The 20,298-nt window shown below is 37.0% G+C and overlaps 1 protein-coding gene across 1 annotated transcript; it reads left to right on the forward strand.

The window, feature by feature from the left end:
• The first annotated feature begins 1,441 nt into the window (after positions 1-1,441).
• On the forward strand, positions 1,442-19,396 carry LOC133515635 (uncharacterized). The gene is made up of 12 exons (XM_061848205.1): positions 1,442-1,705; positions 2,168-2,249; positions 2,688-2,828; positions 3,882-3,991; positions 4,140-4,221; positions 7,566-7,667; positions 8,209-8,343; positions 8,793-8,988; positions 9,213-9,339; positions 9,639-9,704; positions 10,825-10,936; positions 13,161-19,396. Exons 3-12 carry the CDS (start codon positions 2,714-2,716, stop codon positions 19,298-19,300), a joined length of 7,185 nt encoding a protein of 2,394 aa, XP_061704189.1. The 5' UTR covers positions 1,442-1,705; positions 2,168-2,249; positions 2,688-2,713; the 3' UTR covers positions 19,301-19,396.
• The last annotated feature ends 902 nt before the right edge of the window (positions 19,397-20,298 follow it).

Consider the following 20,298-nt stretch of genomic DNA (forward strand, 5'->3'; position numbering starts at 1 on the left):
TTACCGAACGTTGTATAGGCAAATAAAAATATAACAACCTGTTGAATTAGCCCATCTATGTCTTCGTACTTACAAAAAAAACCAATTACTACGGTTTACGATTACGAAGAGACACCGAAAATACTTACTTTTCTGCATCTTATGATCTCGTCGGAGTAGGAACTAGGAAGCAATGTTTTGTGACAAATGAGTGGTCGCTAATCCCTCGCCCTTTCCCTTCTCGCCACCCCTACCTGATCCGCCTTAATCTTAATAAATAATTAAATGATGTATAAGAACAGTTTCAGCAAATGTTGTAGATTGTTTAAGTATCAAAATTACGTTGAAATTAAGTCAATTTTCAGAGAAATTGTCACTTGTTTTGAAGTAATTTCTGGAGAAAAATGATTTCGTCTAACTTTCATTTACACTACTTCAAATTTATAGTAACAAAAATGTAGTTTATTAAAGTTGAAGTACAGGATATGTGTAATACAAAATTACCATTTTTAGCAGTCATAACTTAACGAAATTTAGATCGACAAAATCACTGCTTTTCGCGCGTTTACCTAAACGTCCATCAGAAAAAAAATCATTACTAATTAAGTGAGTCTGTTTTAAAAAAAATAATATTATAATGAAAGATAACAAGACGTGCTAATAGAAACCAGTACTTGTTATTTTTAATAGTTAGACATTTTTGCGACTAAAATCGATAACGGCCTCTTAAAGTGCAATTTTAAAGTAACTAGTGTTAAAATGATATGAAACTAATCTGTTAAATATTTTTTTTCTTATATTTACTAGATTTTAATGAATGTTGATTACGGTTTTAGTTACTTTAATAACAATATTATATTGATAGATGTGTAAATGCAAACGTGTATGACATTTAAATGACGACTGTCACTTTTTTGTTACCCTTTGATTACTGCGATTTTTAAAGAATTAAAATTTTTAATGTTGCTTATTTAATGTACAAGTTCATTTCGCTTTGAAATGATACATGTTTGATTTTTTATTCAATATGATTAGTAAATATATCTTGTTTAATGTTTATAGTTTATTTTCATTATTTTGTTTTGTCGATGTTTCTATAAAGTGCTGTTGATTACTTTTAAAGGTTACTGACGAAAATAAGGACACAATCAATAATAATGCAAAATCAATGTTTTTTATTTCATAAACGTATAACCGGTAATTTACCGGTTAACCGGTTAGTGGGACCTCGCGTCGGTAAATTACCGGTAATGAAAAACGCCCGGTTATTGCATTCCCTAGTTATGGAGTGGGCACTCTATGCTTAGGTACTTATTTCTCTATCCTATATGTAGATAAATGTAGATATAGCAGGTGAAACGAGCTTGTCAGTACAAAAAGGCGCGAATTTCAAATTATCTATGGCACGATCACCATACGCGCCATTGATGTACGTAATTTTACCTACATCAATGATACGCGCCAATTTTTTTTTAAATTTGCCGCTTTTTTCTCCTGACGGAAATGGCTTGACAGAGTATAGGATTTATTTATGTCAATCAAATGAAATTGCCAATACTTGGAAATCACAGCAAAATTGGTATAGAAACCTTTTTATTGAAATAGCCGCTTAGAAGAAACATTCGAACTTCATATTTCAAAACTGTCATGAAATGAAGCTAAATTACTAACTGAAATTCCAAATTTTTATTGTTATACATATTTATTTACAGTTTTTAATTAACATGTAAGTAACTTTTAGAAAATTAGAGCAGTAACTTTAATGAAACGCCTGGAAACATCATAAATAACATGCTGGTTAATTTCGATTTTATAGATGAGTGTAGTCCATGTAGATGCTCAAGCAGCATAGCTGCTTTTTATGTTCTTGCCTTAAGGTTAGGTGAGATAAGGCAAAAATAGTTTATTTTTCTGGGCAAGACAAACAGTATGAGGATCCCATACAAGTGTTTCTCTTGCCCCGGTCATAAGTCTTACCCCACCTTACCTTATATGTGTAAAAAAAATGGAAATATCTTGCTTATAAACGGATGACAAGGATGATGGAAGTTGAGGATACGCTTATTTGAAGTTCTTTGGCATTTTATACAACGCCTATATCCAGCAGCAGATTGCTCTATCCTATAGGAGATAATAGATGTCCTAGTGGTGATAATTGACCCTAGCTTCGTATGGAATAACCTTTCAGGCCCGTTCCTCATCACGACGCGTGGCAGGGCTGTACTAAGCCCGAAGTGTGCGCTTCTTCGTTGCGGCTTATGAAGATGACCGTAAAGTATTTTAGACACCATACAATTTTCACTTTTTATATTCGTGTACTTTATTAAAACCGAAAATATACATTACTTGATAACAAATTAAAACTATCTACAAAACTAAAACGAATACAATACCTAATAAAATAAAAACTTTGGTGATTTAGTTCAATTATATTAGGCTGTGGTTACGCTAATTATATTAGGCTAGATCAACCAGGTCCGTCCCCTGCGGAAGGGTTCCCATAAGGCTGATTGCGTTCCCCCTTTAGATCGTCATGCCTATCCGTAAGGCAAGGAACACCAGATCAACTCGTAAAAGTTCTCTTTATTCTTAAAAAACTACGAATGTATCATTTTATCCACAAGAATTTAATGCAAATTTTGAATTTTTTCCTGGTGTTGGTGGCTAGAATTGACTTTTAGGTCATGATTTTTAATGATAATTTCCAGCACATTCCTCTGCCCCCTCAACAATAATGGAGGGTGGTGGCGAGGGCGTGGTAGCGGTGGTCAGCTGGCTTTCGGACGCGGGACTAGCCTTTAGTCTTGTCAGCAGCTCTCTACAATGCCGACCTCCGGAAAAGCTAACGGGTGAGCTAAAACCTATCCGCTCACTTGGTTTTGGTTGATAAAGATAGTTTATTTTTTCAAGTAGACATATTAAAATGCGTTTATAAACAACAAATAAAGCTACGCCAGCTTCAACCCTACATCTATGACCCGAGAAAATGTACAGATATAGTACATAATCTTTTGCCATCGTATTTTCTCGGAAACGTTCGTTTTTGTCATGCTACTTCAGTCAGCCTCAGTACTTTTTGCACTGCGACTGACTGAAACAGCATAACACGTTCGCGCGTTTCCTTGTAAATATGATGGTAAAAAATTATACACTAACTTACATCTTTACTTTAATCCCTCCTTTATTGTAGGAGAGTATCCCAAAATGGGACCAACAAGAAACTCGACGGGACACGTCTTTTCAAAACATTAGATATTATAACTAGCATGGAAACCTATCTCTACAAAATTCATATATTACCGGCCAAAAAACCCAAATTCATTTGTCCAAATTTTAAGAAAAAACGTATCCTCTATCTACCGCGGCCGGAGATCTCCGTCTCGTATTTGTTACGGACGGAGATTGCCAGTTTTGATACCCGCAGTCGAAAAGCAGCTTCATTTATATCAAAATGCGTATACATATGTATACGTTATATACGGTTATCGCCAGCCTAGATAGGTAGGTAGATAGAGGGGTATTCTTTTAAAGTTTCGTATGTGACATAGTAGAAATTTGACTCACTAGATTGCTAATGCAGAACGTTATCATTGCCGCTGAGAGCTGTAACTACCATCCGTCGCCGTTATTAGGTACCAAGGCAATAGAATTCCATGAAAAAATCTATGAAGCAAGTGAGTGAAAAATCAATGAGGCAGTGTCCCTTTTGACAGTTAAACAGTCCGTTAAAGCTCCTGGGGAAAGGCAAAAGACAAATACTGCTGATCTCCTCAGCCGTCTTATATTACTCGTATTGTGCCATGAAGCTCTAATAAAAAAACATTTACACAGAGGCGTACATTACTTGTACCGCCATTGGATTCTGCATTGGAGGCATTCGTCCTGTTATTCTATTTTTGCAGCACCGCGGGCGTCTCGCAACCCCTCAAACGCAGTAGCATCACAGACCGTCTCCGAGCACAATTATAAACGTCGACACCTATCTCCAGACCCGTATGCTAGCACCTATCAGGTATTCGAGGTTTTTAAACCAAAAGCATGAATTCAATTCCACTATTACCTAAAAGAAAAGTGGCGTCCAATACTACTTAGTAATCTTGGGTCATTTGGGTTATTTAAGTGATTTTTCTGACCATAAATTGTTGTAATTATGCCCTTAGGTATCCCACTGCGGCGTGGACACCCGGTCCTTTGCTTGTACGCACACAGAATTTCCGCCACAGAGGAAGAAACCATCATCAGGTTCGTCTTTCTAAAGAATGATTCAACTGCCCTCCTTATCTGTGCGATACCGTGAGCTCGTCACCATAATTAAACTAACTAAAAAAACTAAGTTTAAAGAAGGCGCAGCGCTACCTATTGACGATTTTCGAACTTCATAAAATGACTAGAGATGCCGAATAGTGATTTTGGCCGAATACCCAATAGTTGGCCTCTCTCCCAGCCGAAGCGCCGAATATTCGGCATAACATGCGAACATTGCGGCATAACAAGTCCCGTATTCGTTTTAAAACTACATATATATATGGACGAAAGTCGTGTTGGTTTAAATCAATATATAACATGCGAACATTTAGAGTCACATTAACTATGAAAACTGTTCGCCAATAAGGCACAACGTTTACTACGATTTCATTTTTAGGGTTCCGTAGCCAAATGGCCAAAAACGGAACCCTTATAGATTCGTCATGTCCGTCTGTCTGTCCGATTATGTCACAGCCACTTTTTTCCGAAACTATAAGACCTATACTGTTCAAACTTGGTAAGTAGATGTATTCTATGAACCGCATTAAGATTTTTACATAAAAATAGAAAAAAACAATAAAATAATTTTGGGGGTTCCCCATACTTAGAACTGAAACTTAAAAAATCTTTTTTCATCAAACCCATACATATAAAGACATGACGAATCTATAAGGGTTCCGTTTTTTAGGGTTCCGTAGCCAAATGGCATAAAACGGAACCCTTATAGTTTCGCCATGTCCGTCTGTCTGTCTGTCTGTCTGTCTGTCTGTCTGTCTGTCTGTCTGTCTGTCTGTCTGTCTGTCTGTCTGTCTGTCTGTCTGTCTGTCTGTCTGTCTGTCTGTCTGTCTGTCTGTCTGTCTGTCTGTCTGTCTGTCTGTCTGTCTGTCTGTCTGTCTGTCTGTCTGTCTGTCTGTCTGTCTGTCTGTCTGTCTGTCTGTCTGTCTGTCTGTCTGTCTGTCTGTCTGTCTGTCTGTCTGTCTGTCTGTCTGTCTGTCTGTCTGTCTGTCTGTCTGTCTGTCTGTCTGTCTGTCTGTCTGTCTGTCTGTCTGTCTGTCTGTCTGTCTGTCTGTCTGTCTGTCTGTCTGTCTGTCTGTCTGTCTGTCTGTCTGTCTGTCTGTCTGTCTGTCTGTCTGTCTGTCTGTCTGTCTGTCTGTCTGTCTGTCTGTCTGTCTGTCTGTCTGTCTGTCTGTCTGTCTGTCTGTCTGTCTGTCTGTCTGTCTGTCTGTCTGTCTGTCTGTCTGTCTGTCTGTCTGTCTGTCTGTCTGTCTGTCTGTCTGTCTGTCTGTCTGTCTGTCTGTCTGTCTGTCTGTCTGTCTGTCTGTCTGTCTGTCTGTCTGTCTGTCTGTCTGTCTGTCTGTCTGTCTGTCTGTCTGTCTGTCTGTCTGTCTGTCTGTCTGTCTGTCTGTCTGTCTGTCTGTCTGTCTGTCTGTCTGTCTGTCTGTCTGTCTGTCTGTCTGTCTGTCTGTCTGTCTGTCTGTCTGTCTGTCTGTCTGTCTGTCTGTCTGTCTGTCTGTCTGTCTGTCTGTCTGTCTGTCTGTCTGTCTGTCTGTCTGTCTGTCTGTCTGTCTGTCTGTCTGTCTGTCTGTCTGTCTGTCTGTCTGTCTGTCTGTCTGTCTGTCTGTCTGTCTGTCTGTCTGTCTGTCTGTCTGTCTGTCTGTCTGTCTGTCTGTCTGTCTGTCTGTCTGTCTGTATGTCTGTCTGTCTGTCTGTCTGTCTGTCTGTCTGTCTGTCTGTCTGTCTGTCTGTCTGTCTGTCTGTCTGTCTGTCTGTCTGTCTGTCTGTCTGTCTGTCTGTCTGTCTGTCTGTCTGTCTGTCTGTCTGTCTGTCTGTCTGTCTGTCTGTCTGTCTGTCTGTCTGTCTGTCTGTCTGTCTGTCTGTCTGTCTGTCTGTCTGTCTGTCTGTCTGTCTGTCTGTCTGTCTGTCTGTCTGTCTGTCTGTCTGTCTGTCTGTCTGTCTGTCTGTCTGTCTGTCTGTCTGTCTGTCTGTCTGTCTGTCTGTCTGTCTGTCTGTCTGTCTGTCTGTCTGTCTGTCTGTCTGTCTGTCTGTCTGTCTGTCTGTCTGTCTGTCTGTCTGTCTGTCTGTCTGTCTGTCTGTCTGTCTGTCTGTCTGTCTGTCTGTCTGTCTGTCTGTCTGTCTGTCTGTCTGTCTGTCTGTCTGTCTGTCTGTCTGTCTGTCTGTCTGTCTGTCTGTCTGTCTGTCTGTCTGTCTGTCTGTCTGTCTGTCTGTCTGTCTGTCTGTCTGTCTGTCTGTCTGTCTGTCTGTCTGTCTGTCTGTCTGTCTGTCTGTCTGTCTGTCTGTCTGTCTGTCTGTCTGTCTGTCTGTCTGTCTGTCTGTCTGTCTGTCTGTCTGTCTGTCTGTCTGTCTGTCTGTCTGTCTGTCTGTCTGTCTGTCTGTCTGTCTGTCTGTCTGTCTGTCTGTCTGTCTGTCTGTCTGTCTGTCTGTCTGTCTGTCTGTCTGTCTGTCTGTCTGTCTGTCTGTCTGTCTGTCTGTCTGTCTGTCTGTCTGTCTGTCTGTCTGTCTGTCTGTCTGTCTGTCTGTCTGTCTGTCTGTCTGTCTGTCTGTCTGTCTGTCTGTCTGTCTGTCTGTCCGAGTCTTTGCTCCGTGGTCGTTAGTGCTAGAAAGCTGAAATTTGGCATGGATATATAAATCAATAAAGCCGACAAAGTCGTACAATAAAATCTAAAAATTTAATTTTTTTAGGGTACCTCCCCTACACGTAAAGGGGGGGTGAATTTTTTTTTTCGCTTCAACCCTAGAGTGTGGGGTATCGTTGGAAAGGTCTTTCAAACTAATAGGGGTTTTCAAGAAACATTTTTTGATAAAGTGAATATATTCGGAGATAATCGCTCCGAAAGAAAAAAAAATGTGTCCCCCCCCCCCTCTAACTTTTGAACCATAACCATAAGTCCAAAAAATATGAAAAAAATCGTGGAAGTAGAGCTTAAGAAAGACATTTAATGAAAACTACAGCGGAAATGATCAGTTTAGCTGTTTTTGAGTTATCGCAAAAAGTTTTCCCTTCATAGTAAAAAGACTTACTTTAATTAGGTACTGATTATGCAAATTTGCCTATTTGTTTAACTCGGGTGAAAGGTTCCGTTTCATCCCTTGGTTAACAATTTACTATACTTTAAGCTCCAGTTTAGCTTATTGTGACGGAAGAGTAACTACGGAACCCTACATTGAGCGTGGCCCGACATGCTCTTGGCCGGTTATTATTGCCATTTGGCTACGGAACAATAAAAATTGTGTCACTGTTGTCTAAAACAACATAACTCTCCCGTTCGAACATTTGTGTTAGAAGAGCGTTATAGGCACTTTGTTGACAAACATGTTTTCAGAATTTGGCAATTTTGAGGTGGGCTATATCAATCGATGTAACTCCCCTGCACGCAGTGACATCCATAGCTACCGAAGAAAATTGGATACACTTGGAAGCAGAGGTATTTTTTACTCAGACAGTTTCTCCTTTACATTTGTTCCTATATAGGATTCCTGGCGTATTTTAGCTCACTCAACACTATTTAATGGAATTTATTATTTATACAAAACCATTTGTCGGTTAATAGTCGTGTACTTTAAAAGACTGAACATTAATCAGGTCCTATATAATAAATAAAATAAAAAGCCTTACATTTCATGCAAAGAACAATTACAATCAGGTCCTATAAACAATAGTTATTGATTCTAAAGGAATTCTATCATAGATCTGATAGCTTATTGGACGAAGCATTGATATCATCAGATTAAATTTTAATATAATTTTAGGTATTGTCCCTGTGTACTCGTATGTGACATTCCAAATCAAAAGGGATCTTATGGCGGTCGGCGCTTACACCATTATTAGCGGCGCGCCAATACTAATTCGGTACTACGCGACGTAAGCGCCAACCGCACATATAATCACACATAACATATAATTACAATCTTAAAAACCTGGCATGTAAATTCACGTTGATTTTTACGTTGGTACATATTTTAAAGGATGCCAGTTCAGGCCGCAGCAGGAGCGCGACGTAGATGCGTTCGTGAGCTCGCTCAGGAAGTACCCGAGCGTGACCGAACATTCGCCGTCTGCTCAACTGCTGCAACAACTCCTCAAAACTTCACGAAATCACTGTAAGGCCGATATTTGTCTTTCATTCATCTCATCGGGTTAGAAACTACATAAATTATGTTTAAGCTAATGCTCCATTTAGTTTGATTATTTAGAGGGACCAAATAAATAAAATTAACTTGCATACGTTTTTCGTTATATTGCGGTATTTTGTCGATCGACTGAATTCATAGTAGGGTACCTAACTCTGTACTCAGCAATATATCGAATATTACATGCAAGTTCTCGATCCGTCTAAATGAGCCTATAGATTGTACATCAAATGCTGCGTCAAATTATCATTGTCAATCTAATTGCTGACTAACATTATCTACTTAGTACCGAAGAGCATACGAGGGACTATCATTTGCTCGCGTTTGCATTGTTTTGCCATTATTTAACACTAATAATACTTACTTCCAGACAATTGTAATGTATTTCACCACGTATACCTGAAAAAAAATTTTTTCAGCCCCAAAACAATCCCATGCCCCAGCACCCTCAAAGAAGCGCCGTCACTATTGGGACAAACCGCGACCCTTCGCGTCACTCAATCCTTATTCCAATAAACAGAAAGAAAGTTACAGAAGATCACGCAAGAAGAAACACACCAACACAGATGTTGATTCAAAGGAGAAGGAATGTTCTCTGCGAGGTGGACTTGTAAGGTGAACACTTAAAGATGTTATGCTGTAACTTTGCATGCTTTGGCTAAATATATGACACAGTTATGCGATAGACTGTGATGGATGTAAGTGAATATGGGATGGGTGTACTTTTAGAAATAGAATTGGTTTAGATTTTATATAGAAGGAGTTATTACTCCTTACTGTCATAAGGATATAATTTTTTTTGAGCCTGCCAGCCACCTTAATCTTAAATTTATTCCCAGTGTAACCGCCTTCGACTACTTGAACAGCGGGGCCCGATCGTCAGCAAGGAACTTAAATAAGAGAATAGAAAATACTATTTTCAAGAATGTTTTTAGAGAGAAGAACCGGGACAAAGGAACACCCGTGGTAAGTTATTTAATTACTATCCAAAGCAAGTAGGCTTCGGCGCTTGAATTTTTAGAATCCTTGTTATCTACCAGTTGCACAAAATACTATATTTGTTCGAATGAAAGCGTTAATAATGCAAACAATAAAAGGACTTTATGCCATAGGGCATTCTCTAGCAGTTGTTTTTTTCAAAGGTTATCCGAAATCGAATCGGAGAATGTGAAAACGCTCTTAGAACCCAAATGAGCAACTGTGGCAGGTTTTTAAATTTTTAACGGAAATTTACCAGTAGCTTCCAAAGATAAGTTTTTTTTCAGACTGCCTTTCCAGTTTGTCCGATGCTTCAGAGCAGATATGAGAAGCATTTAAAGAAATACCATGCGGTAAGTAAGCCTATGGAGGGCTTGAACGTCTTTACTAACCTAAAACGTATATTCAGATGTGTAATTGGTGAAAAAAATGTTAGTAGGATAAGTACAGACATACTGTGATACTGTACCTAGGCACAGTCAAGGTATTAAATATGGATACGGACAAAATGTGAAAATAGTATTTTATGCAACAGTTGTATAAGAAGGGTCAAAAAAGGCGAGTGGCGTGAGTTACAATGTGAGCCGGAGCCGAAGGCGTAGGCGAACATTGTAAGGGAATACGCCACGAGAATTTTTTGACCTACTTATACAACGTTGCATACAATATTTTTCCTACGAGTCAACAAAAATAAATCTTAATTTAGGTAAACAAATTACAGCAAAAGTATATAGCCAAGACGCGCGAGCATACCTTGTTACGCGCCCGGCCCGCCCCGGGCCGCGGCCGGCCGGTCGGCGACACCTCCTCGTAACTCATGAGGCCCTGGTACTTGCTACTTGCTAAATTAATTTTTTGGACAGTTTTTTCTCAATTTTGGCCACCGTAGCCTACGGAGACTAACAAGCAACGCTAAGCGGTCTTCGTAGTCTATGGGTGTTGCTATATTACGGGTGTCACATGCGTGTTTCTGACTTATGAAGTAATTATTTTTACTATGCAACCAAATCAATATTTTGTAAGTTGGCAGCAATGCACTTAGTTTAAAACTGTATTCGTTTTGGTTTTGTTAGGTTGGTAGCTATTAATCGCAGTAACATTATAGCTTATAAAAGCACAAGAGCTTTTATGAGGAATAGACAATATAGACTTTTCTTGAAATCTTTTATGTATGTTCTTATATTCGTATTAATGAATGCATAAATCACAGATAACAGTAGAGGAGTAGGAAAATATATACTACCTTATTGCTTATCTATATATTAAGTTAGTGTGTACATTTTTTTGTTACTTTGTCCGTACAATAAAGTTTGCTTTTTAAAAATAACATCTACGGGATTTTTTTTAATTAATCGAAAGAGGTGATTTACTACGGCAAAATTATTGAACGGAACTGAACTAAATTGATATCGTGCCTGTACAGGGCACAACTTAATACATCCGTAAATGTATATGTTGAAAACATTCTTACAGGGGACCTCTAAAATCCCTCACGTGGACTTGGGGGAACTGCAGACGTGTAGCAAATGCTTGCAAAAGCGGCCATGTCCCTGCGAAGCTGCTAAACGCATCCGTCGGATTGTAGGTAAATGAACACGTATAAATCGTCTTATTCACGAAGACGCGTGCCTTGACTCGTATTGTCATGTCATTAAAGGATAAATTGGCAAATCTGTGTGTCATTGTGGATGACACGAACTATAATTTGCTAACTAAAGGCTTGCGAAAAAACATCGCAGTTAAGTACAGTCCGTGAGGTCTAAGAATGATCGTCGGTGATCAGGTAGAATCGGATGTGATCTTGTTATCAAAGATGACAATGTCTTTTTGATTTATACTATTTTTCAAACAGGAAGGGTAAGCTGACAGATGCCATATTCGCACAATTTTGGGAGATCGCATATCTTTAAGATACATTTAAGATTATAAATTATATGGAGATGACACCTGTTACCGAACCCTTCGTTGGTGAGAAACACTATAGTTGGAGTCTTAACTTGTAAAGAGAACATCCAGCATGCATAAAATAATAGATTGATATTTTTCAGAAATTGCTTTATATAGTGGTGACGTTAGCTAAAAAACTGTAAATTTATATCAATATTACGACATTAACCGATTTATTATTAATATTATCATAAATTAAATGGCTCTGATGTTGAAGAACAATTACACAAATTTTTCAAGTCTTATCATTTTTTACAGGTGATTTTTAAGTTGTGAAGAGTATTACCACATACCCCAATAAAACTTCATTAAACTAATGCTATATGCTTGATCCAATCCTTTCGACGCATAGTACCAAATTCGCAATGTGCCATTTGGCGTTTCGCGGAATGTTATTTTTAAACACGCAAAGCACCAAATTCTCACAATACCAAATACGCTTAGTGCCAATACGCGTAGTGCCAAATTCGCAATGTGCCATTTGGCGTTTCGCGGAGTATTATTTTTATACACGCAAAGCACCAAGTTCTCACAATACCAAATACGCTTAGTGCCAATACGCATAGTGCCACATATGTTGCGGTAGAGGTAGAGGATAGTTTGAAAGAATATGTATAGATCTGATATATGAGTAGGTATATTATTCATCCTACTCTGGGGTGGGGTAATTACAATCCAACGTCGACAGGAAAAAAATACGCTTAAAAATAATACTCAATATTTTATTTACTTCCTTATTATTTTTTTTACCTTCAACAAAAATAGCACTTAAAAGTTATCTTTTAATACATAATGTAATATAAGGCATAAGTGAAAGCCTGCCATTGATTTAAACCATGGTTTTAGATCATAGTCTTGAATATTTTTTGTAAGGCTGTCACTTATACCTTCTGTATACGTTAACCTATCATATAATCTTAGTGTTAAAAATAACATCTACATGTTCGATGACATTACTTCAACAATTTCAGCAAAATTAGCTTCCGAAACATATAGCATTCGTAATGTTTATGCTTTGCTTATGCGTAGGTACGTTATGATTATGACTTAAGTACGAAATTTGTCATAATCAATGTATTTTTATACAAAGGATGAATAATTTCATATAAATATACTATGACAGTTCTTTGTAAAAAGTAGGGTATCCATGAGACTCAAGAAATTTAAGTTAAACATTTAACTAACTATAACAAAATACATTTACAGATTTTTAAATATTCTTACGAACAAGTGTTTATGCTAAGTGTACAGAGTAAGAAACAATTATTTATGATCACAACTTAAACTGTACATATTTAAATAAATAAATATTATAGGACATTATTCCACAATAATTGACCTAGTCCCACAGTAACTTCAATATCTAAGGCTTGTGTTGTGGGTACTTACTTTTATAAATACTTGAATATAGAAAACATCCATGACTCAGGAACATCACACGAATAAATTTCCTCACCAGGATTTGAACCCGGGTCACTAGGTACCCACTAGGCCAGACAGGTTGAAAAATTGTAATATTAATTTAAAATATTCGCGCGGGTGTTTGTGAATTTAAGAATTTGAATGGAGAATATATAATATAAAAAAAACATCAATTAAGGATTTTACGTTGTTGGATATTCTTTACTTAACTTTTAGTCAGCTAGAGTTATTGATGAAGAACAGCAGTCTTCATTCGCGTCTCATCGTTGATACCCGAAGTATCTTTCTTTAGCCCGAATTCTAAGACCTCACGGAGCTAAATTTACTAAAAACAATAAAATTAAAATACCCCATTAAAAAAAAAACAGAGTTGTCGCGATTCTATCGGTCATCGGTGCCTCGTTAGCCCATTTTCAAATAATAACTTGATTTGCCTCTAGATAAAGATGTTGAAGAAATAAGACAATTTGAAGACGCCATCTTTTCCTGGCTTAAAGATATACCTGTATATCCAAATGAAAACCCACAGGACAAATTTATTAGAGACGCCATTGTCAAAAAATTAGCAGAAACTCTTAGTAAACTCAATGGTGCAGACTTCGCTATAGAGGGGAAAGAAGAAATTAAACGCGCTTTGGATAAAATGCCGATGTGGTACCCGAAAGGAGAAAAAGAACGAGAGAATTTTAAAAATGATATTATTGACAATTTGTTAGAGAAAATAAAAGGCGTTCAAGAAATGAAAATGTTTAATCAGGCTACACAAGACTTTTTTGATGACATAAAGTTTGGAAAGGAAGTCGATGCAGAACAAGCATTAGATGATATTATTAGAGAATTAAATAAAATAGCGCTTAATAGACCAGAAAATAATAATGTATACAGAGATCTATTAAAAATGAAAGCGTTTGAACTACTGGATGGACTTAATATTAAAAGTAGCGGAAATAAATACGAATATTTGAATAAATTGTCTGACGAGCTTGCAGATCGTTTATTAAATGTATCTATTAAATCCCAAGATGCAGAACAGAAAAGTTACTTGGATAACGCTATCAGAAACATGCTTGATGAAACCAATGTTCGTATCAAAGATAGAGATAATGTTGAGGAAAAGTTGCACGCTATTATCGCTGATGTTATTGCACAAAATATTGATAAAGATGAGGCTGAAATGCATATAAAAAGTTTACTAGAAGGAAAAGTTCCAGAGAGTGAAATCGAAAATATCACTAATAAGACACTTACATTGGCAGACACGAGTCAAGATGTAATACAGATAGATCCGGACACCACAGAAAGTATACTTGACGACATACGTGATATTCTTGATGACTCCGAAGCACAGATCAGGAACAGAGATCAAACTGAAGAAAGTTTACGTAAGCTTGTGTGTGATATAGCCACAAAAGGCATAAATGAAGATAAAGCTGAAACACAAATTAAATCTTTACTCAAAGGCAAAGTGTCGGATAATCAACTCAAAAATATTACTGATCGAGTACTAGAATTGGCTATTGAAGCAAAACAAAGTCTATTTCAACCGATAGATCAGGAAACTAAACGGATTATAAACGAAGACATACGTGATATACTTGAACACTCTGATGCGAATATAAAGAACAAAGATAAAGTTACAGATAATTTGAATAAACTTGTATCTGATGTAATCACAAAGGGTATGAGTAAAGAAAAGGCAAGCTCTGAAATAAAATCTATACTTAAAGGAAATGTCCCAAAACATAAACTAGAAGATATTACTAAGCAGGTACTAGAATTGGCTGAACGAACGAAAGAAATAGAAAAAGACACGAAAACAATAAAAAGAGATATACAAGACATCCTTGATCTTTCCAACGTTCAAATTAAGAATAGAGTGAAAGTAGAGGAAAATTTAAGTCAGCTCGTATCAGATATAACCACAAAGGGCATAGAAGAAGATAAAGCAAAGAGTAAAATAAAATCTTTACTCAAAGGAAAAGTTCCGGACAATAAACTCCAAGAGATTACTGAACAGGTACTAATATTGGCTGATCGGATGAAACCGATTGATAATGAAACAAAACAAGTAATAAAAAGAGACGTACAAGACATCCTTTCTGATGCTCAAATCAAGAACAAGGAAAAAGTAGAAGAAAATTTAAGTAAGCTTGTAGCAAATATTACCAAAAAAGATATAGATCAAGACCAAGCTGAAACACAAATTAAAGCCATTCTCAAAGGAAAAGTATCGGAAGATACGCTAAATGATATTACTGAACAAACACTAAAGTTAGTAGATCGGGTAAAACCGTTAGATAGTGAAACAAAACAAATCATTAAAGGAGATATACAGGATATTCTTGACCTGTCCAACGTGCAAACTAAGAATAGAGGGAAAGTAGAAGAAAATTTAAGTAATCTAGTAGCTGATATTACAACAAAAGGAATGGGGGAAGATAAAGCTAAAAGTCAAATTAAATCTATACTCAAAGGAAAAGTATCAGAAGATAAACTCGAAGAGATTACTGAACAGGTATTAACATTGGCTAATCAAGTGAAACCGCTTGATAATGAAACAAAACAAGTAATAAAAAGAGACGTACAAGACATCCTGTCTGATACTCAAATCAAGAACAAGGGAAAAGTAGAAGAACATTTAAGGAAGCTTGTAGCAAATATTACCACGAAAGATATAGATCAAGACCAAGCTGAAACACAAATTAAAGCTTTTCTCAAAGGAAAGGTATCTGAAGATACGCTAGATGAAATTACTGAACAAACACTAAAATTAGTTGATCGGGTAAAACCGTTAGATAATGAAACAAAACAAATCATTAAAGGAGATGTCCAGGATATTCTTGACCTGTCCAACGTACAAACTAAGAATAGAGGGAAAGTAGAAGAAAATTTAAATAAGCTAGTAGCTGATATAACAGCAAAAGGAATGGAGGAAGATAAAGCGAAAACTCAAATTAAATCGATACTCAAAGGAAAAGTATCAGAAGATAAACTCGAAGAGATTACTGAACAGGTACTAACATTGGCTAATCGAGTGAAACCGATTGATAATGAAACAAAACAAGTAATAAAAAGAGATGTACAAGACATCCTGTCTGATGCTCAAATCAAGAACAAAGAAAAAGTAGAACAAAATTTAAGTAAGCTTGTAGCAAGTATTACTAAGAAAGATATAGATCAAGACCAAGCTGAAACACAAATTAAAGCTCTTCTCAAAGGAAAAGTATCGGAAGGTACGCTAGAAGACATTATTGAGCAAACACTAAAATTAGTTGATCGGGTAAAACCGTTAGATAGTGAAACAAAACAAGCTATTAAAGGAGATGTACAGGATGTCCTTGACTTTTCCAATATTCAAATTAAAAATAGGGGAAAAGTAGAAGAAATATTAAGTAAACTAGTAGCTGATATATCAAAAGGCATGGATAAAGACAAAGCTGAAACACAAATTAAATCTGCTCTTAAAGATACAGTTCCGGAAAACAAACAGGATGAAATTATTAAAAAGGTACTTGCATTGGCCATACAGATGAAAACTAAAGTTAAATCAATAGATCCGGAAACAAAACAAAATATAGAAAAACAGATAAGTGATATCCTTTATCAGTCAGAACCTGATATAAAGGACAAACGCAAAGTTGAAGAAAAATTACGAAGTATTGTATCTGATATACTGATGAAAAGAATCGGTAGAGACAAAGCTAGACTGTCCATTAAAAGTATACTTAAAGGTAAAATTCCGGAGGACAACATAGAAAATATCATCCTCAAGGTCTTAGAGTTAGCTAAACGTATAGAGGATAATCTAAGTATGCAGCATTCTAAATTAGAAGAAACCCTAAAAGAAGACATAAGTGACATCCTTGATCGTACTAACGTCCGCATTAAGAACAGAGACAAAGTTGAAGAACATATACATAATATTGTAAGTGATCTAGTTATGCGTGGCTTGGACAAAAGTAAAGCTCAAGATTACATCTATAGGACGCTCAAGGGAAATGTATCGGATAGTCAGATTGAAGATATCTCTATGAAAATACTTGCCCTGGCTGAGAATCTATCGCGAAGCTATAGTGAAAACAGCGGCGGCCCGGTTGCTTCTTCAACTCAAAATGAAGAAAAAATATTGTTTGATCAGGTCTATGAAGTTATAAGAGATTGGTTAAAGCATCGCGATATCCATTTAAGTGATAAGAAATTAAATGAAGTAGCAGAAGCTATAGCAAATGAGACCTTAGACAGACGGAAGTATTTGCAGCTTAATCCAGGAGTAAAAATCTCAGAAGCTAAGGAATCGGAAATATTAAAGGAACAAATTTATAAGGTTTTGAACAATTTAATAGATAAAAAATCAGTTCAGTTAATTATGACAGAAGCTGATGATTTAATGAATTCTCTAAAACAAATTCATGCTCTTCATGTATCTAGGGAGTCTAGCAAAGGATTGGTTCAGGATAGCATACAATTTATTCAAGAAAACTTAGAAGGTGCTTTACTAAATTGGTTAAGGCAATCACCAATTTATCTAAGTAGGGATCTAAGAAACAAACAAACTCAAGAGCAAATAATGGTTGAGTTAGCTGAATCTTTAGCAAGTGTTCTTGGCTCTCAAGCAATACAAAAACCAGGTACGAATCCGGATGAAGTTTTGTTAAAAGAGATCATTAAACACATAGAGCGTTTCCCCTTAGAACCTGAATTTAAATCTAAGGAATACATTAGGAAGTTGGGTAATCACATTTTAGACTACTTGAAAAAAATACAGTTATTTCAAGATATTTCAGCAAGAGATTCACAAAGAACAAAGTCTTCTTTCATGTCTTCAACTAATCAATTAAACGACATTGTCAAAGATTGGTGTGATACATTGCCGCTTTCAAATACAGACGGGGCTTTTCGAATAAAACAAGATCTTGCTAATAGAATAATATTAAAAGTAGGAGAAATGAATATGAACCAAGACATATTTAATGACGACTTGTTATATGATGAAATACTGCGAGATTTTATTGATCAACAGGTACATGAGTTGAACCTGGAAACGCATATTACTGACGCCAGTAAAAAACTTCTCATTGATCAAATTCAACAAGTTAAACAAAAAATTCAAGACGATTTTATTGGCAGAAAATACAAGCAACAACTTCGCGACACTATATCGAATGTTTTGCCTTCAATAGCATGCCCGATGGCAGAGGACCTGGCATCGTTTGAGTTAATGAAAGAGAATCTTGCGGATGCTTTTATCAACCTAAATTATTCGGTCGAAGATGACACAGTTAGGGCTAAATTTAAACGCAGAATAATGGATGAAGTCAACAAATATGCTAATGACTATTTGAAACGTTGTCCAGCAACTCCCGTTAGTACAAGAAAGCTTAACGAAGACTTGTATAATGCTTTAAAAAATGTACCAGTACCCGGTGATGAATCAATGCGAACTGAAGTAGAGTCTGTGCGAATGAAAGACGTTATAAATGATTGGCTTAAAACAGTGCCTATGAGTAAACAATCTATATCGGAACAATTACATACGAATAAAGTAGTAACATTAATGGCGCAAAAACTGCAAGAATTAGAGAACGAGTTTCATCCCAATTTTGAAGAAATCGCCATAGCAGAGATTGCCTCATACCTAAAGAAGCTTCCTTTAAAGAATAAAAACAATCTACGAGAGATGGCTAAGAAAGTTGTCGACAAGATAAAAAATACTGCTGAATCAAGAGCATTTGTTGAAGGAACGAGATCTAAACTTACTGATGACTGTTTATGTGAAGATTTTCCATTGCCATGCATTCCAAGGCGAACTAGCTATCTTTCCTGTGCATCTTTTATCCCTCCTTGTGGATTAAGTAAAGAAGACCAGGAAATAATGCAACGAATAAGAGAGCGGGCAGTGCTTTGTGAAGCTGGTACACAATCACGACGATGTAGAGATGCTGCTGTGAATCCAGCGCCTTTGGATCACGAGAGTCAAACAGACATGCCTTGTAACAATAAATGTTGCCAACATGCAGGGAAGCCTGAACATGAGTGCTCTAAATCCGCTACACTAAAAACCAAACGAATACCAATCGGCACTCGTCCTTGCCCATCCACTGAAGGTCAGGCAGACTCATCCCCATACGTCCTAGTGAAAGAATATTATTGGGATTCGAACTTAGGAAACAAGGTAGAATTCGCAACCCAAACTCCCGCTGAAGAATCTGGCAGAATATGTATACCTTCATCATGTTTAAACACTGAGCGCTTATGTCGCCCCCGGTCCTCACTAACATCACGAAGAATTCCTGTTAAACCGCGCTCACGGCCAGAAGCTTCTACCTGTCAAAGGCCGACACCAAGAAGACAATTCACTAGCGCATGCCCAAACGAGTTCTTCAACCGTCCGAAACACTGTTCCAGATCTCCTCTCGTACCAGACAGGGATTATTTAAGAAGTAGTTACAGATGTGTTGGACCAAGTTGTGGTCGATTGAAGTCGCCTTGCTTGTCTTGTAAGAGAGATCCCACGAAAATCTGTGATAAATGCTTCCCAATGCATGTGTGTCCACATCCTACGTGTCTTTATTTTAAATGACCGGTATTTTAGTCTTGTTTTGTTTATGTTACGTGCGATATTGTTAATGTCAAGTGTTATTTTCTATTTGTTTAATCAAATTATTTTTTTTTTAATCAGCTTTTTATCATCATTCGTTAGGTACCCAGATCGCGGGCAGAAGTTATTACTGTTACGGCCCGATTCGATGAATGTTTAGGACAAGTTAAAGATCTTGGAAAGATCTTTAAAAGATCAATAACTAAACGACATCTCGTCCGAAATCCCATGGAATCGGTACATTATACCTAACATCAAATGAGGTAGTTCTGTTTTTTAATATGATGGTAGTGATGAAATGGCAATAACAAATCCAAGTTTTCCACCTCAAAAGCCCTTGGGATCATTGTGAAGTACATGAAAATCCATTTAATTTTAGGACTTTTTTCAATTTTTGTAAATCTTTTCCACTAAGAACCGGCGGAGTTACGACAAAAGTCACTATGCAAACTTTCAAGAAGATGAAATTTGCAAATAATTGACTATGATGATGATGATGAAATTTGAAAATGTTGAACTAACTGTAACTGCAAAAAAGGTTGTGCCAGCAGTTGTGGTTGCAGGAAAGCAGCACTCAAATGCTCAGCTGTTTGCAACTACGGCAATGTTCAATTCTGCGAGAATATACCTGACCGGAGATGTGTGCCAACATTGAAAAACCATCCGATGACGATTTCGATCCGCCTCATCAGGTTGACGAAGAAATGGTACCACACACGCTGGCCGCAAAAGTAGTGCTGTGGATAGGGACTGTGGTGTATGGGGTTTATACTCTAGCTGACCCAGATTGTTAGTAGAATTTGTAGAAAAAGGTGGCATATTGCAAATTAAAAAAAAATGTAAGCGCGAGGACTTCCCATAGAAAGTTTGAATTCGTGCCTTTTTCTACTAACAAAGTGGATATGTCTGAGTATAATCTGCCAAGCCATACAAAAAAGCGGCAAACAAAAAAAAATAGGTGCGAAGGATTATCTTGCCAT

This window comes from Cydia pomonella, chromosome 2, assembly GCF_033807575.1.
Source record: "Cydia pomonella isolate Wapato2018A chromosome 2, ilCydPomo1, whole genome shotgun sequence".
NCBI classification, from domain to species: domain Eukaryota; kingdom Metazoa; phylum Arthropoda; class Insecta; order Lepidoptera; family Tortricidae; genus Cydia; species Cydia pomonella.